Here is a 17,512-nt window from a genome sequence, read left to right as displayed (position 1 = left end):
ATGAGTAAACTACGGATTTTAAAATAAAAGATAAATAAACTATATTTGTCTGTACAATTTCGTAACTTAGTAATTCGATTTGCATAGAATTACAATAAGAACTAATGTGTGGAATTTAATTTAAAAACTTTGTAAAATATAGTTCAAAAGCAATTGCACAGAACATAGTTGGTTTTTTTTTGTCTAGCTAATGTACTATTATATTTAACTACATGCGGTCGTTTCGTTACACATTTGATATCGATTGCGGAATGTGGCAACGCGCAAGGGCTCAAAAGTCTTGCGTTTAAATCTACATAATATAATTTAAAACATTTCTAACAAACACGCACACTTTAAGACTGACACTCACACACTTGCACAGATAAGATTTTATGTATAAATATATGTACTGACGTCGAATGTTACAACAAAAATTCCAATTGAAAATATAAAGCAAGAAGATATCACCTAATACCGCGAATGATATTTCCTGCAAATAAGCTATTACTAAAAGATTACTTTTGACGCTCAGAATTCTGTGCCTTACAAATCGACGCCAGCAGCTAAATATAGTTGCCTTGTATATCGGATGTATGGAATATGGATATCTATCAATTGTTATTAACTACGGCTGTGTCTAGTTCAAAAAGTTAAGTATGTCTTGCTGCGAAAGTGCATTGAGGTTTTGGTTATCCGTTGGCAGCAGCGGCTGTGTCTGCGGTTGGAGCGTGGGTGCTTGACTGGGTTTTCCCAGCAGTTGCTGCTGCTGATGCTGCTGGATGCTGTTCAGACTGTAGCCAGTGGGATAAATATAGTTAACCGTGGGCTGCTGCACCGTGTACATATTGGCACCGTTCGTGTTGTTGGCTTTGGGGGCTCCAACAGAGGGTCTTCCACCAGCAAAGGGATCTAGGTCGTCCAGCGAAAAGGAATTGTTGTTACTGGCTTGCGGAGAGGCCAACTGATGGTTCATCACAAGGGGATTCGCACTGTGCCAACCATTGTTTGACGGCATATGTGTGGTGGCTGGTGGCGGAGCAGCTGCCACTGCAGTTGTACCCAGACCAGTGAGGTTGCTTTGCATCATCGAGGAGAGGATGTCTGGCCTGGCTGCAGGCGGAGCAGATATGGTATTGTGCGATATTCTGAAATTACAGAGGGGTTTCTTGAGTTTCAGCTGCATTTCGTTGTCTTCATCTTGAACGATTCCTACTTGAGCTGTTCCCTAGGCTTAGATGGCGCTATAGCAGCTGCGCTGGTTGCTTTCGGCTGACCAACAGTGAATCCGGAGAACATGTCATCGTTGATCTTGTTACCATTGCTGGACCCGTTGGGGGAGAGGGTAGAGTTCTCCAGTTCGTTGGCCAATATTTCGGAAGCGTCTTTGGGTCTGTATGAAGCGATAATGAAAATAAAATGCACCATTTGCACAACAAAAATCGAACTTACTTATTGTCTCTTTGTATAGTGGACAGCTGCTGTAGTTTTTCCCGCTGCTCCTGTTCCACCCGCCCCATCATCTCCTTGATGAGGCCTATAATCGTGTTGAATTGAGCTATGGTAAGACCGTTCTCCACACTTAAGGGTACCAGATAAGGGATGCATTTGTGTGCCATTACGTCTTTCGTTATGCCCAGTTTGGTGTTAGTCATTGCGATTTTATAAATGCCTTAAATACAGGAGAAGAATTGTTGTAAAACAATAATTGGTGTTTATTTCAAAACTTACCAATAATTCCCATTATGATAGCGGGTTCGCGGCTTTGGATCTGCTGCAAGAATGGCAAAATCTCGTCTAGCACAAGCCACTTGTCCAAGTTTTCCAACAACTTGCCGATGGAAATCAGGCAGTTAACCTTTACCGACACATTACTGCTCTGCAGGCACAGTTTCTTGATGCGAGGCAGCACGGAGTTCTTCATTGCGTTGTAGTCGATCAGAGTGGAGAACGTGGGTAGTACGGCTAGACAGAGATCCTGGATCTGGGGCATGTCGCATTCCAGGGATCGATAAAGTAGCGGCAGAACACTCTGCTTCACCTCTTCCGCGGGCGTTAGCTTGAGCAGCAGATCCATTTTCTGCATGAAGATCAGCAAAATCTGAATGGGATCCGTAAGCTTAAAGATCGGCTTCAAGTGCGGAAGAATGTGGTCGCAGTACTCTCGTTGGCTGCTCATCTCCGCAATAAGCAGGACGTTGGGCAGCACAAACGGTATCATTGGCGAGTTAACGAACTCTTTGACGAGATAGGGAAGAATCGAATGCAAATTGACGCGGTGCGGGAGCGTCGGAATAATCTGCGGCAGACCCTTATAGAACTTGGACTTCTGTAGGTTGTCCCACTGGTAAAGCGAGTCCAAGTAGCTAAGTGTCTTTACTCCGACATCTTGAAAGTAAGCGATCTGCTTAAGCTCATGCAGCTTCGGTCGCAGGTTGGCACTGGGATGCAGCAGAGCTTTAAGGCTTTCAGTCAGCTCGCTGGGTACTGTGTTCATGGGTGGATACTTTCGCTGGTTCAGATCATTTGCGTAGCGCCGAAAACTGCTGTAGTCACTGCCAAACATCTTTAGTGGCTTGCCGGAATAGATTGTGAAGATAAGCACACCTGCAGGAAAGGAAGTCTCAATAAATATGTTTCTATGTGTGGTTACAAAATCAAATACTTAGCAGGTTTATGACTCATACGAACATTCATGTGTTCCTATCATATAACTAGGTACCTACCCAATGAGAACAGATCACTGTCTGGTGTGTTGACGCTGTTCAAGGCCAACTCCGGTGCTGTGTACTCCAAACTGGGCTGTGCCAGGACGTGCAGCGACGTGGTGTACTCCCGAAAGGGCCAGTGGGGCGTGCCATCGGTTGCCGGCTGGTTGGCGATGCAGAAATCAAACCCAAACAGTTTCCAGCTGCGGTTCTTGTTGATCACGATTGTTTCGGCGCTAATGTTGCGGTGCACAATCTTGGCGTCTTGGTGAAGGAACTGCAGGCCATCGAAGAGCTGCAGCAGACCGTGTCGAATCTCTACATCATACAGTTTCTTTTCGGAGCGAACGTTGTCGCCGACAACGTTGGCCAGGGAGGCAAAAACCGGCTCAGTGGCGAAGGCAAGGGAGTCTCGACTCTCCTCTAGCGGATGCTGTACGGTTAGCACGTGAGGATGACGAATCTTTGTTAGCTGTTGAACGCCGCGACGCAGGGTTTCCAGCATTGTCTCCCTGTCATCCTTCGACCAGCGCTCCAGCGACTTTTTCTCAAACACGAAGACGGACACCTCCTGTTTGGTGCTCTTCTTATGGCCATTGTACACCTTCCACATCAGACCTGGCAGTGGGATTACTCGGTATCAGCCACAATATGTTTGACTCCGAATGCAGGTAAACTCACCCACTCCGGCTGTGCACACCTGTTCCAGCACCTCGTACTCCCGCGTCACATTGTTTCCGGGCAGAACGCCGGAGAGTGTGGACACCGTTTGCACGGCGGATGAGTAGAATTTGTTTATCATGTCCATCCTGGCGCAAATTTGCAGTAACTGCGGCCCAGAAGTTAGTGCAGAATTCCTTTTTGTTTAACAATCAATACTAGAGCTGGCCCAACCACTCGCGATGGCATCACTCGATATATCGATATGTTCCGATTGCCTGTCAAATGTATTTTACATGTAAGTGCCAGTAATCGCTATCTCGATTATTTTGTAATATATCTTTCTAAGAAATTAGCTTTCGCATTCTACGAAAATTGCGCGCAATAATAATCTGCAACTTAAAAAGGTTCTCAGCATCAAACTCTAGGAACAGAGTATCTGCAAAATGGAAAACTCAACGCAAACCAAAGAATTTTTAGATCGAAAAAGGGGACTCCCCTGGATAAGGATAGTCCGCCAGGTGCGGCAAGGAAACACAAGCTTCAGAACACATGGACCCTGTGGGGCGCGAAGCAAGATCCCGAAAGGTCGTGGGAGGACATGCTGTACGAGGTTGGTAGCTTCAACACCATCGAGGACTTCTGGATTCAGTATTACAGCACCGATTCGCCATCCAAGCTCAAAAACGGCTGTGATTACATGCTCTTCAAGAAGGGCATTCGCCCCGTGTGGGAGGATCTGCAGAACAAGCGCGGCGCTCGTTGGACATACAACGTGGTGAAAGAGGCTACATCCAAACTGGACACAGTTTGGCTGGACGTGCTTCTCTGCCTGATTGGCGAGGCCTGCGATCATGGCGATCAGATCTGTGGGGCTTTCGTCAGGATACGCAAGGAGAAGAACAAAGTCTCCGTCTGGACAAAGAACTTCAAGGACTACGAGGCAAAGATGGAGATTGGTGAAAAACTGTGTGAAGCCGTAGGCCTCAGCAACAAAAAAAAGATAAAATTTTATTCGCATCCATTCGCAAATTGAAACCATCGCCTCCACTATTTGTGTTGGAGGCTGAACCTTTAAGAATATGAACATCCCAGTATCTTTTTTATAAATACTTTATCGGCTTCTATAAATAACTATGCTGAATATGTAAAACTTTAAGTTGAATGTAGCCCAAAATTATCTTATTTCCCCTCTGTGCCATTATAAGCTATTACGGTTATAATCTTTAACGGAAGTACTTTTTCTTATCTATGTAATGAAGTAATGAAGTATACTTTTGAATGTAACGAACAATGCTAAATCTCCAAAGAGACAAATAAACTTGAAGTATTGCACATCCCTCACCATTTTAAATGCTTATTCAAATTGGTCGGTTTTCTGGAAACCACTGGACAAGGCTGTCTTTGTGCTGTGCAATACGAAATGTGAATTTAAAATAGGCTTAATTGGTAATTATTTTTGTATTGTTTGTTTTAAATTACGATTACGATATTGCGCTGGCTGCTGGAAGTGCTCTCGGTGGTCTCAGAAACAATGACTTAATAGTCGCATTTGTATTCCACCGATCACGGATAGAAACGATTTCTCGTTCAAATGGTATATGACCATCCTAAAGATATTTGGCCAAATTCCTTATTAATCGTGCACTTCTTCATATGAAACAATATAGACTATAGATGTTGAAGTCCGACATTATTTTATTGTCTATCCTTTTATTAGAGTTCAGTTTAGATTTTTAGATTTTCTTAACTATCTTTTAGATCCTCCACAAAGGTGAAATAAACATTTGTGGCAGCCTGCGGTTTCTTGTTGAACACCCAGTCAATCATCAACAGATATTCCCCAGTGGGTATGGGCGTAGGCAGCTTCTCGGATCTGAGATAGAAGTTCTTTACTTGCTGCAGGCCCTAGTTAATAATATGTGTTATATGTATATCACTCGATTGTATCCTTTTGACTTACCACATAGGGACAGGTGTGATTGATCGTCGAGTACTCTTTGAAAAGCTCCCAAACGATCCGAATCAGGGCATTGTTTCTACGCCTTATAAACTGGCATCCGTCGAAACTGACGCTATAGAGCCAAGGCTTATAACCATTGGCCCTTTTCAGCAATCTGGCCTTGACTATAACATCGTGAACCGGATATAGCAAATTGGCATCGACATTCAGGCAAACCTTATTCCTACTAACGGCTCGCAGGCGACACAGGCCGAATTCGACCCAGGTATTGTTATAAGACTCACACACTGCATTGGTCATTTTGAAAACGACAGCACCCTGAAAAATAGAACACTTTCTTAGGCACTTCCCATGGCAAGGAACAACAATTACACATTGATAATGCTGAAGTGGGTGAGCCAGCATCCAAATAATGAGCACTCTTTTCATGGCTTTGCTGCTTGGGAAAAAGTGGTACGAGTTCGATGGAATTATATCATTTTTGGCTCTGTCAACAAATTAGTTACTCGTGTACGTGCAGATAATTATAGCATAATTATTTCGACGTCGATAGATTAGCGGGTAATCAATCAATTGTTGCCCCCTTTATTTGCGCGTAGTACTTAAATTATAAACATTTCTAGGTTGTATGTTTAGGGGATATATAGTAGAACATAGCTGACACCCTGTAAAACCTTTCTTTTATAAAGCCAGTTATAATAGTGCCCTTGGCTGAGTATTTGAAACCGACCTTTGTGACAGAGGCCACTTATTCTATTATGCTATTTAAAAGCCCCTTTAATTTCGTTACAGTAAGTTAACTTGGCTTTAACTGTTGGCCATTGGAAGCCTCCTCTTGCAATCGCACTTTGACATTGACATTCGAGATCCGATTCCGCACTTGGCACTTAAGAAATGTGGATATATGGTTCCCTGGCTAATGGCTTGCGTGTTTTTCTCACCGTATTTATTTATTAATTGATGAAAGTCAACATTATTAGATTCGGTAAACATACAATTGCCTGACACTTAACTTTGGAGTCAAAGTCGGAAGTCAAGTGCACGCCAAGCTTCGAAAAATTCGAATATAGATGCATATATTAATCGCGTAACATTTTCACTATTTTTCGGAAATCTTGGCTATATACCCTATGCTGAGATATGAATTTTATATATTTTATTGTTGTGAAATGGAAACATTGTCCGATTTTATTGTAAGATGTAATAGATGTACAAAATTAATTCAAATTTCAAATAAATCGTATAATATTTTAAAGTTAATAGCTGTCGGCTATGCAAACGAAACGAATTGACGTCAGTTAGTCGACGATTTCCATTCCATTTCAATTAAAGTTTAAGGAAAGCGACATGGCTTGCACTGTATCTAATTTCCATTTCCGACGAAATAAACGACTGACCACCACCACCGGGTATCTGGTAGTCGGAAAACTCGTCCATTGTTTACAACTCGTACCTGTTTTCATTAATGGCCTGACTCGCAGCGCAGTCAACACCTGTCAACGGCCCAAAAGCCATGTCCGTGTCGACGTCAGCCACTTATCCGCTGCCCCTCCGTATCCGCCAGATCCGCCGGATTCCCCAACTCCCCCAGATCCCCCGTCTCCACCATCTACGGATTCCCCGTGTCCGAGCCACTTGAGATGCATTTGCCTATCCCCGAGTGGAATTAATAGATTTTCATAGTTATTGCACTCTGGCGTGGCACACGAAACGCAATCAATAAGGCACTAGAATGCATTTCGCTGAATCGCTTTGGTGACTGCGTCTTTATAACGCCCCCCCATCTCCATCTCCAGCCCCTGCCCCTGCCCCCCTGCCCCCGCCTCCAGATGGCTCCCAATAAAATCGCCCGCAATGGAGATGTTGCTCCATGCAATTCGGCGGCTTGTTGTTTGCACGATTTGTTGCCGTGGCCGAGCGTCTTTGAACCCGCTCTGAATTTCAATGGGTTCCGTTCAGCCATGTCCATGTGTGTCTTCCCCTCCAGCCAATGTGTTGGTAATCTTGCGTTCTACCGTGACTGATACTTTTATACCCTCGATGGGGTATTCGATTTTTGCATTGCATGGCGAAAGCGCACGAAAAGGCTTAGACATTGTGCCACAAAACCATATTTTCTCTGCGGGAATTCCCTCGAGAAATTTTCCCAGAAGTGTATCTTCAATTCGATTGCTTACCACTAAACTCAGACATTTGAGTGTCTTTGCAATTAGAGAGCAAGTGACGTATTCAAATATCTATTCTGGGAAGAGTTGATTATTATGCCGGATATTTGTCAGTATACATAAATATATATATATTTATCATACCTCAGCTTCTTCTAGTTGAAAAGGGTATTTGAAACATGGCGTTCTTTGTGTTTTAAGAACATATTGGAGGCGTACGCTGCGCTGCGTCCAGTCATAAAATAAATCAAGCTGCCCGACACCAGAGTCAATAGTAAATCACGGCTGGAACGGCAAATTACCAGACACTACTGGCCATCATCTCATCATGGAGACTCCTCGAATAATTATGCGGTGACGCGACGAATTTTCCGCACTTCGTATGCCGAATTAGCCCTTGGCAATTACCTTTCGGATTTGCAGCTCCTGGACTTGAGTTTGATTTGTTTTGGCCGTTGTTTTTCTCTTTTTCTCCTTTTCTGTTTTTCTGTTATTGTGTTTGCCCGGCGCTATTTGCTTGTCGATTTGCCAGAATATCGAGAGGCAAAAACCCGAATGACTTGGCAATTTGCTTTGGCTATTATCGCGATGATGGAGCCGGCCAGTTTTGGGGGTGCAACCATTTAGATGGATCCGCGATTTAAGCCCGGATTCTTGTCGCTCAAGTGCGACAAGGTCAGCTTTCGCTTTTTTAGTGCTCCATTTTATTGGGTTCTTAAAATCCGGTTGCGTTTATTGCAGTTCGCCTTTTCAGCTCGACATTTTGGTTAGTCCACATGGTTTTGGCCATACGATGGCGTCTGGCAATGCAAGCTATTTGACGATCCACAAACCGGCTGTGTTGAACATAAAAAGCACAATAGAACTGAATAGTTTTGGAAAACAATAATCACAGAATGATCAGCTTAAGAAGTATTTCAATTTGGCTTGAAAGCGTTTGATTGCCCTCGAAATGAACAGGTAGATAATTGGAACTTTAAGAACGGAAGAATAATGATAATCTAACATTTTTATGGAGAAGAGAATTTTATAGCTAATTACTAAAAGCAGGTGTGAAAATCGGCGAGAAATTCGATTTTCAAGGTATTGACTCAAAAAGGTAGCACTCAGTTGTCTGCGTAAATATTGCCCCATTTGCTCAATGCAAAATGTCCGCCCACAAATTGTAGCGAAATCTGCATAAGTAAAAATGTATTTAAAAGCAATTACACAACATAAGTAAAGGCATCAAGCAGTCTGCAGGCGGTTTGTGCCTCCAAAGTGAAGCAATTATACATCAAAAGCGAATCATGTCATTGTCAAGTGTTTGAACAGAGCTGAACAAGATCGGATCATACCTGAAAAGTGTGCACTTGAGTGGCTTTTGATGGGGGCACCATTAATATGCAGCGTCTGGATCGCGAGTATAGCTTTATTATTATTTTAATTTTGTTATTTCGCATTTGTCATTAATGGGCCTTTTGTTTCGTTTGTTTCGTACAGCATTTTTGCGGGAGATATTCAGACAGCTTCAGATATATTCGAGTTCATAGACTTCGTTTGGCTCCGGTGTGAGAAGATACTGCGTCGAGATACAGATACAGATACAGATGGGATCGGCGACAAAACATGCTGGGAACTACGTGATTGATGGCGACACTGCGATTACCAACAGAACAGCTGAACAGTACTGAACAGCACTGAAGTCGGCTTAGAATGCCCAGGCGAATATATTATAAATGCCGGGATATACTACTCGTATGCGAAATCAGTGAAATCTTGTCGCGTCTAAAAAGGAAAATCACACAGCAAATGCAAAATTTATGAGCGAACTACGTCGAACGACGTCTCCGGGCGAACGGAGCAGGAATACAAATTGGGCTGCGATTTCGATTGGGATTCGGACTGGGATTGGGATTGGGATTGGGATGGAGCGGATGTGCACTGCACCGCAGGATGAGTCACCTCAGACGGAGGTCCGTGTGGGTTCAGCCCAGTCAGACAGATCAAACTATAAAGACGGGGTCCAGGTTCGCCGAATGTCTCTAATTAGCCGGCAAAGGTTTCAAAGATCTCAGCAAATAATCACTACTTGGGGTCAGACAGTTAATCATATGCTAACATCACTTAATAAACAAAGGAATTTTGCATTAAACTTTTCGAAACTTAATTGGGACACACGAGGAACAACTATAAATACTTTCATAAAATAAATCCAGAACATATGTATTTTGCAATGCAAAACAAAAGGTTTTAGTGAATCACTTTGCATTTCTAACAATCATAATGATAATCAGAAAATGCAATCGATATCTATTTTAAACACGCTGCGTATGAGTAATATTTACAGTTCATCTCGAAATCTTTGCTAATTTCGAGCATTCGTCATCTCCATGGAAAAGATTACTACTAGTATAAATTGGGTAATCGGGTATACTTAATTTTGATACTCAACTGAATAAGGAAATAAGAATAATGAATCAGAGAAACGCCGGCCGTTTGTTAATGGATTAATAAAGATGCTTTGAAACCTTCAAAGTGCCCCACTTAATGGTACGAATGGCAAGTTTGGAATTAAGTCGCTGGCGGTATTTTAACCCAAGTGACCGGCGCCTAAGTGGAGTCTGATGTATGTACATATTCCTCAGTCTCAAATGCTCCAGATTTACGAGACTCCATCAAATTGGATCATAACACCGCAGGTGCGGTAAGTTAGTGTGTGCATATGAACACTTCAATCGCCAGTCCAAACTGCGCCACTCAATTTGACTTGATTTTTTTTTTTTTGAGTTTGGCTTACCGCCCACCAAACGCTGCGGTCGCCGTCGCAGTCGACGTCGCCGTCGCTGCCAGCCGCTGAGCCACCAAAACGCTGAGCTTCCGAGCCACTGAGCCGCTGAGCCGCCAAGTGAACCACTGAGCCGCTGAACTGCGCTGATCCACCGACCGAGCCGCCGCCGTCGTCAGGTGTTGTGGTTTTTGCGAGCCGCGATCGAGCTGAGTCTGTTTTCGTCTGCCTGGCAGCGCGGTTCTGGAACGCGTAACGCTCGCATCGCATCGCATAGTATCGCATTGCCTCGTCTCGACTTCAAAAGTCAGTTTTCAAACTCGGGACTCCACTCGCTGGATATACATACAATCCGATACGGTTCGGATCGCGGTGCGCTCCCTGTTTTTCCACCTGTTGCAACTAATTTGGCATCGCTCTACTCGCCACTCTTGTGCAACAGCGCGTGCTGCCGTCAAAAGCGCGTTTGGAAAGAGAATTCATACATTTCGAAAGTGGCAACTGCAGCAAATACAAAATAGAAAACCAAGAGATATAACCAAGAGAGATATATCCCTGTGTGCCAGCGAGGAAGATTCGTGCGGCAGATTAACGAGCCCTCTAATTAGACAGCAATTTGTGGAAATCCACTCCGCAATCGAAAAGCGAATTCGAGTATCGAAATCCGTGGGCGTGGGATCCGTGTTGTTTGTGCAGCCAGCAAATCGGTGAGTCTTGAATTACATGGGATTATAGCCAATCTGCTCTGCTCTGGTATCCGTATACCTGGTAACCTGGTAATCGTATGACAAATGCCATTACGTATGTGCTAGGCAGCTAGGCAGCGGTGGTGCTTGTAATGGTGGTGCTGCTGCTCATGGTTGTGGTGTCTATGGCTTTCTAAAAAGAAAAAATACCCAAAACGAGTTGGATTCGCTCCGCAGGTCCAGGAGGGGCCGACAAAAAGCTCATAGTCAATTGCCAGCACACAGGCATTTACGAAAAAAATGTGTGAAATTTCATTGAATTTCCCAAATTTAATACACAAACAAACGCAGTCCGGCAATTGGGAAATAATTCATTGTTTTGCCATTGCAACGAGAGTTACGGCTGCCAAAGAATCGATAATCGCCAGTTGGATTATTATATTATCGCCGTGGTCTTTGTGCATTTCAAACGGGTTTGCCATACGAATATTTGGCCAAACCCAAAAAATAATTGATTAGATTGGGAAAAACATTCATTACTGCATAGGATACTGGATCGAGAGCAGTTCGATCAATATTTAAATTCCCATTTAGCAGCTCACTAATTGAGCAGAATAAATAATATTATCTGTGACATTTCGGTTTACAATTCCGTGAGTAATTGTTCTGGCCAAATTATAAAGGAAATGACTTAATGCTCATATTTATGATTTTATATACCTATCTTTTTTGCCACCTTTGTAAAAGAAACGAAAATGCCAGAAGTGGAATTAAATATTTAGAAGATTTGCAAGAGCTTTCTGTGAAATGTCGGAGGATTTCCAAATTCAATAAAACTGCCATGAATTAAATATTATTACCATATATTACGTAAATCATTTTCAAGCCATGCAGAAATGTGCAATTTTACTCAGCTTTGGAAGCCATTTAAAATCCGGATTTAACAAGTGCATTAAGCGATGTAATTTGGAAATGAAAGTTCATAAAGAATTTAAAGAGTGACTGCCCCGAAGCCCTTTAAACAAATTCACTCGTTGGCCAAATTTAAATGGCAATGAAATGTATTCAATGAAATATGCATGAGAAAATCATGTCGTGCTGGAATAAAACGGAATATAAAAATCGATTTGTGTGCCACAATTAAATGGCCCTCAAGGATGCAATTAAAGTATCTACATAAGTATCTGTGCAGGAAAAACCCAGCCAACACACACACACACAGCTGAAAACTCTTTAATTGAGGCACGAGAAAATAGTGCTAAACTTCATGTCATAGCGATTCAATTAATTCGCAATTTATCAAAATACTCGTAGTCGGGGGCATTGTCAGTGCCAGGGCTTTTTGATGCGGCCAAACATATTTCATTTGTCCACCACAAACAACTGCGATTCGGTTTCGGATTCGGATTCGGATGGGGATTGGGATTGGGGATCCGTGGGTGGATGGCCATGTTCCATGTTCAGTGGGCTGACGAGGGGCGTCAAGTGGAAAATAATCGATGATGTGCCCGGGCACAATGCAAACATTGAATCAAAGTCAAATAGCATTAAACTTTTTGAACTTGCGAGGCGGGGCGAGCCGAACAAAAAATGAAATAATAATAAAAGTTTGCCCGCCTTCCAAGAGGCGTGAAGGCGCACACACAAAAGTTGGGGTAGTGGAGTCTGCGTTTTCCGGGCTTTTTGGGGACTCGACACTGCAGTTTTGGATCTCCCTTTCCAGAGATTTGGAGGATTTTATTTTTTCTTTTTTGGAATGGATAAGCGCAGCGTTGCGCAAATATTTGACAAATCCCGCGAAAAGTCTGCTTATGTTGTCACCTCGCCTCGTTTTTTGCCATTTCTATCCAGCCAGCAAGGGATTGGAATGGGATAACTGGGATGGGATTTGCAGTGTGACTGGCACTGGGCCAGTCATGCTGATTAGGATTGCACCGGAAGACACTACCCACTACCCACTTGCCACTTGCCACTTTCAACGTGCGACAATGTTTTTGAATTGAAATCCGAATCGGAATTTGCATGCGAATGCTAGCGATGTAATTTATATTTCGCACTTTGCGCAGTTTTCATTTCGCACCGCAATGTTGTTTATGCAATTTGGCCAACTGCCTGCCGAATGCCAAAAGGAAAGCAAACGCCTCAGACTTCAGGCGCGTGTCTGTATCTGCATCTGTATCTGTATCTGTATCTGTTTCTGTATCTGCATCTGCACCTGTATCTGTATCTTATGGATAGGGACCCCTCCAGATTCCCATATAGCAGGTGAAGGCGAACGTAAATGCGCCAATTTGTATGCAAGCAGCATTAATCGAGGGGTAATCCGGCAGCGATGCATTGCAGCCAGTTGAAGCCCAAGCCGCATTCGAACCCGAACCTGAATCCGAATCCAAATCCAAAGCCAGAGCCAGAGACACTGCGTTTCGACCTGGCCAAGAGGGGCTGGCATTACGTGAGATGTGCAATTGCACGAAATTGATTTGCAATCGATAAATGTGCGAATATTGCTTCTGCTGCGAATTAGCAGCCAAACAGCCAAACAGCCAAACAGCCAAAACAGCCAAGCGTCCAAATGGCCAAATGGCCAAATGGCCAAGTGTTCGAAATGGCCAAGATAGCCGAAGGCGCTCTTCGCCTTGCATTTTCCAGGCGTGTTTAAGTATGCATAAATAACTCATCGACCGCCTGACCATGAATTCAATTGGGAACATCTTCATTCAGATTGTTTAGTAGCCGAGCAATGCGGCTGAGTAATGTTTGCATTGTATCTGCATCTGCACCTCTGCTATCTGCTATCTGCACATTTTTCAATCTGTCAAGTGGCGACGTTCCTCAATAAAGGCATGTTTCAATGGACAAATGTTGTCAATTTCAACTATTTTTGGTTGCCTCTCCATTTGCCATATAAAACTTCCTGTCAGATAATCTACATGTTCTGTACGTGGATGAAAGTGTTACACTTGTACCAGTGCATTTGAAATCTGCCATATTAAATGCTGCATGCTCATTTAATTAGTGTAATTATATTTGGCCAAGTACACATGTAGCCGCTCCGATATGTTTCGTATTACACTTATTAATTATTTAACGAGCGCTGTAATATATAATTGTAAAATTCCAGCGGTTTTATCCGCCCACTCTGAGTGACAGCCAGTTGATTTAAAGGGAACGTTCTTTAACTATAGATGAACCATTGATAAGAGGTTAACCCAAACAGTGCAATTATCTGTATGTTTTAAAGGTGCATCTGGGTGGGGAGGAATTTAAATTATATTGTTGCTCAAACTTCCCATGTGAACAATATTAATGCAGTTTGAAATAAATGCAATCGCTTTCGGGTATATGAAAAGCGACCCTCTTCTATCAAAATCGCCGCTTGGCCTGTGTGTGCTCACGCTTTGTGATGCAAAAATTGAAAAATCAAACACAAGGAAAACCACTCGAGATTCAGCAGTGCAATCGATTTCCAAAGCAACATCGGTGGTGGTACTAAAGCAGTTGTATTGGTAATATTGGTAGCATTGTAGCCACTGACAAGGTCAGCACTTTGGCTTTTATTTGGGGCCCGGCGGTTGTCGCATTCTAAGCAAATCGCAATTGCCATATAGCTATGTATCTACAGCTATCTACTACTTGTATATACATTTGCTAGTTGCTCGTTGCTCGTTGTGGAATCGTTGTTGAATCGTTGTGGAAATCGTGGCCCGGCCGTAATGCACGTATTAATCTTGCCTCGCTTCTTGTTAGATGTGGCGTTGTTTTTGCGGTGGCAGCATTGCTTTTGGCTTTTTGCTCGCTGCTTTTGCTTTGCTTTGGCAGCAACAAGTGTTTAATTGCGATAAATGCACCTGACCGCCTTGAGCCTGAGCCTGAGCCTGAGCTTGGGTTTGGGTTGAGACTCGCACTGACTGACTGGGCTTGGGCAAGGCTTTCTGGTTCTCTCAGAATCTTTGCTGCTTTTCCATCTGCCCACTGGCTAACTGGCTAACTGGCTAACTGGCCAACTGGCCAACTGGCCAACTGGCTAACTGGCTAAAACTACGCGAAAAGGTCAACACAATTCGGCTGCAGACCAGCGGCATTGAACATGAACGTGGCCCGAAACTCTGCACGTAAAGTTGCCAATTTTTGTTGGTTTGTTTGTTTGTTTGTCAACGTTTGCAGCCCAATTAAGAGCGGACCCATAAATTCAGCATGGCCATTTAAACATAAACCCTGACCGTGTACATCCTGTAACGGCTTTTTAATTATGCATGTCGCTATGAAAGCGTGGCTGCTTTGCCTCTTGGCACTTGGCTCTTTGCTCTTGGCTAAAAGGTTTGCCAGGCCAGTGAACTGGGTCATTACCATGGCCTGACTTTGATCTCCTGCTGATGGGGCCGTAAAAGACTTACTCCAACAGGTTGTAAAGCCAGTGAATTGTCTTGAATGTAATGTGCCATAAAGACATAAATTACAGTTCGGCCCAGAGACGCTGAATATGGTGTGGTACAACTGAGATGGTGGCTTAGGTCAGGCATTTGCTGTCGCTTATTTCAGCGTTTTCAGGAGCACCTCATGACCTCTGAAGGGGTCTTAGTTAGGATGGGGCAGCATACGAGTAGGAAGAGTTCCTCTTTCATCCATAAAATATTCAATATCTGCTGGGGCTCGGCTACCATATTAATGGGTACTAAATTACCTAGATGGTGTAGAACCTGAGTGTCCATTTATTTAACTCATCATTCAGCTATGCGGAAATATATCAGACATATTCTAGGGTCTTAATTTCCTTTTAAATCGCACTGAAACCCCTTGTAATCTTGAGTTCAAGCGCAATGCACTCGATGACAACTTCATAGCTCGCTATTAATTGAATTATTCCAATTGAGATTTGATTTGCGGAGTGGAATATTTTTGCCAGACTTTTGGCAAGTCATCTTAACCGAGCTACAGATACTGAAAAATGCTTTGCATCATTTGGCAGGCAATAAACTGTAAGATTCGCTATTCGATTTCAATCGAAAGTCACGCATGCCGCAGCCAGTGGCTCGAATCTCAGCCCACTTCCACTACTACTTCCACTTCCTCGAGTTGCAGCGGAGCAGAACCCTAAGGTTTAACCCATTGCCGCCCAGTTAACCCATGACTCCGGCGGCGAGTCACGGATGGGAGAGCTGCGCGGAATCGAAATGTGAGTGCGAATGCAGAGTGCGTGAAAATGAGTAATAAGGGAAACATTGCCACAAATTGATGCACTACGCAGTGCTACCTTTAATTGAATTATTAATTATGTACCTTAATGAATGCGTAATTGAATAATAAACTACGTGCACACGCCCCCACAATTGTTGTTCGCTTCGGCTGCGGAATAATTCGCCTTTTTTAATTTTTTTTTTTTGTATTTTTGCACTTCTCTCGACCAGCCAGCCAGCCACCAACTGCACTGTTAACCTTTTAACTTTTGTGCACCGAAACCGAACCAAACCGACCGGGGCGAACCAATGTTTCGCGTAGTAAACATAAGTTGGGGCTCATTAAGTAATCACATGGAATATTCCCGCAGCCAATTAAACCAAAAAGCCGCAAGAGGGGGGAGCTGGGGGGCAGCGGGATTGGGATTGGGAGTTCGCCGAGATGGATAGACAACATCGCTCACTGGCGGATACAGACACATACTCGTACAGCGATACGGATACAGATACAGATGCAGCTGCAGTTGCAGATGCAGATACAGATACAGATGCGAGTGCAGCATGCAGACACCAGATACAATTAAATTCGATTCAGGAAGCATTTATGCAGTTTGCATACATTTAATATATGTATATGTACGTGCATGTGTGTGTGTGTGTCTGTGTGCCGAAACATATGCATATGTATTTCCCATTCGATTGCATTTTCGGCCAACACACACACACACTCATACATACATGCAGCCATAAAACTGCAACTGAAGCTTCTTTGACGGAACATTTTTAAAATGCATTGTAAATAAATAAATCAGGAATCTCTTTGAATGTTTTACAGCTGCGAGTGCTTCTCCAACTGAAATTTCCGCGGGGTAGATAGATAAATAAAATCCAACTGGCATTGAAGAACTTAACTTAGGAGATTATTTGTCACTAAGAAGATTATAATTGATATGATATGATCTGGTATTAATATGACAACCGTCACTTTAAGTCGCATATCGCAGCATAAATTATGATTTCCCATCGACGATTGGCACACAATTGTGCTATTTTTGATTTCCATTGCGTAACGCTCAAATGCAATCACCCAATTACAGAAATCGAATAAGTCGGCGCACACTTCCTATAAATCAGAGCGCATTTCCCCATAGCTTTCGATGCCGCGAGCCACACATTTTAGTATTATGTCAAAAATAATTCGAAAATCGTAGAAAAGCCGACATCCTTTGTTGTTGCCGTTAATGTTGATGTTGTGCATTTGTAATGAGCCAGCATTAGAGCAATCGGCTCGAATTGGTTACGTTGTCCCCCAGTCCAACAGTCCCCCAGTCCAACAGTCCGCCCCACCACCACCACCCACTTTTCCAAGCCGCCCCCCGGACGGCGGACAGTTGCACCACACTGGGCAAT

At 43.4% G+C, this 17,512-nt stretch overlaps 4 protein-coding genes across 4 annotated transcripts in view; 2 read left to right on the top strand and 2 right to left on the bottom strand.

Annotated features, from left to right (window-relative positions):
- Window positions 1-86: 86 nt before the first annotated feature.
- On the bottom strand, window positions 87-3,578 carry LOC122620701 (SCY1-like protein 2). Its single transcript, XM_043798297.1, has 6 exons — window positions 3,369-3,578; window positions 2,706-3,305; window positions 1,711-2,586; window positions 1,432-1,651; window positions 1,196-1,372; window positions 87-1,127 (listed from the first exon to the last, which is right to left on the bottom strand). The coding sequence occupies exons 1-6, from the start codon at window positions 3,493-3,495 to the stop codon at window positions 620-622; spliced, it is 2,508 nt and encodes an 835-aa protein (XP_043654232.1). The 5' UTR covers window positions 3,496-3,578; the 3' UTR covers window positions 87-619.
- A 215-nt stretch (window positions 3,579-3,793) lies between these two features.
- On the top strand, window positions 3,794-4,538 carry LOC122621654 (eukaryotic translation initiation factor 4E1). The gene is given in 2 exon segments (XM_043799594.1): window positions 3,794-3,827; window positions 3,830-4,538. Coding segments are annotated over 2 exon segments (588 nt in total). The 3' UTR covers window positions 4,384-4,538.
- Window positions 4,539-5,093: 555 nt separating this feature from the next.
- LOC122621559 lies at window positions 5,094-5,739 on the bottom strand. Its single transcript, XM_043799467.1, has 3 exons — window positions 5,683-5,739; window positions 5,311-5,628; window positions 5,094-5,255 (listed from the first exon to the last, which is right to left on the bottom strand). The coding sequence occupies exons 1-3, from the start codon at window positions 5,737-5,739 to the stop codon at window positions 5,094-5,096; spliced, it is 537 nt and encodes a 178-aa protein (XP_043655402.1).
- A 4,713-nt stretch (window positions 5,740-10,452) lies between these two features.
- Window positions 10,453-17,512, top strand: part of LOC122619554 (fatty acyl-CoA reductase wat) — a 28,292-nt gene continuing 21,232 nt past the window's right edge. Inside the window, exon 1 of the mRNA XM_043796554.1 lies at window positions 10,453-10,949. The gene's annotated coding sequence lies outside the window, so the exon portion shown is untranslated. The remainder of the gene's footprint in view (window positions 10,950-17,512) is intronic.

This window comes from Drosophila teissieri, chromosome 3R (genome assembly GCF_016746235.2).
Source record: "Drosophila teissieri strain GT53w chromosome 3R, Prin_Dtei_1.1, whole genome shotgun sequence".
NCBI classification, from domain to species: Eukaryota; Metazoa; Arthropoda; class Insecta; order Diptera; family Drosophilidae; genus Drosophila; species Drosophila teissieri.
This window is presented reverse-complemented; position numbering and strand designations above follow the sequence as displayed.

Bases quoted from the DNA above. Each gene is read 5' to 3' on its own strand.
- LOC122620701 (XM_043798297.1), bottom strand. From the start codon at position 3,495: ATGGACATGATAAACAAATTCTACTCATCCGCCGTGCAAACGGTGTCC. The intron at 1,652-1,710 runs GTAAGTTTTGAA...CCTGTATTTAAG, and splicing joins TATCATAATGGGAATTATTG to GCATTTATAAAATCGCAATG. The intron at 1,373-1,431 runs GTAAGTTCGATT...CGCTTCATACAG, and splicing joins ACTATACAAAGAGACAATAA to ACCCAAAGACGCTTCCGAAA.
- LOC122621559 (XM_043799467.1), bottom strand. From the start codon at position 5,739: ATGAAAAGAGTGCTCATTATTTGGATGCTGGCTCACCCACTTCAGCAT. The intron at 5,629-5,682 runs GTAATTGTTGTT...TCTATTTTTCAG, and splicing joins CACTTCAGCATTATCAATGT to GGTGCTGTCGTTTTCAAAAT. The intron at 5,256-5,310 runs GTAAGTCAAAAG...ATTATTAACTAG, and splicing joins ATCACACCTGTCCCTATGTG to GGCCTGCAGCAAGTAAAGAA.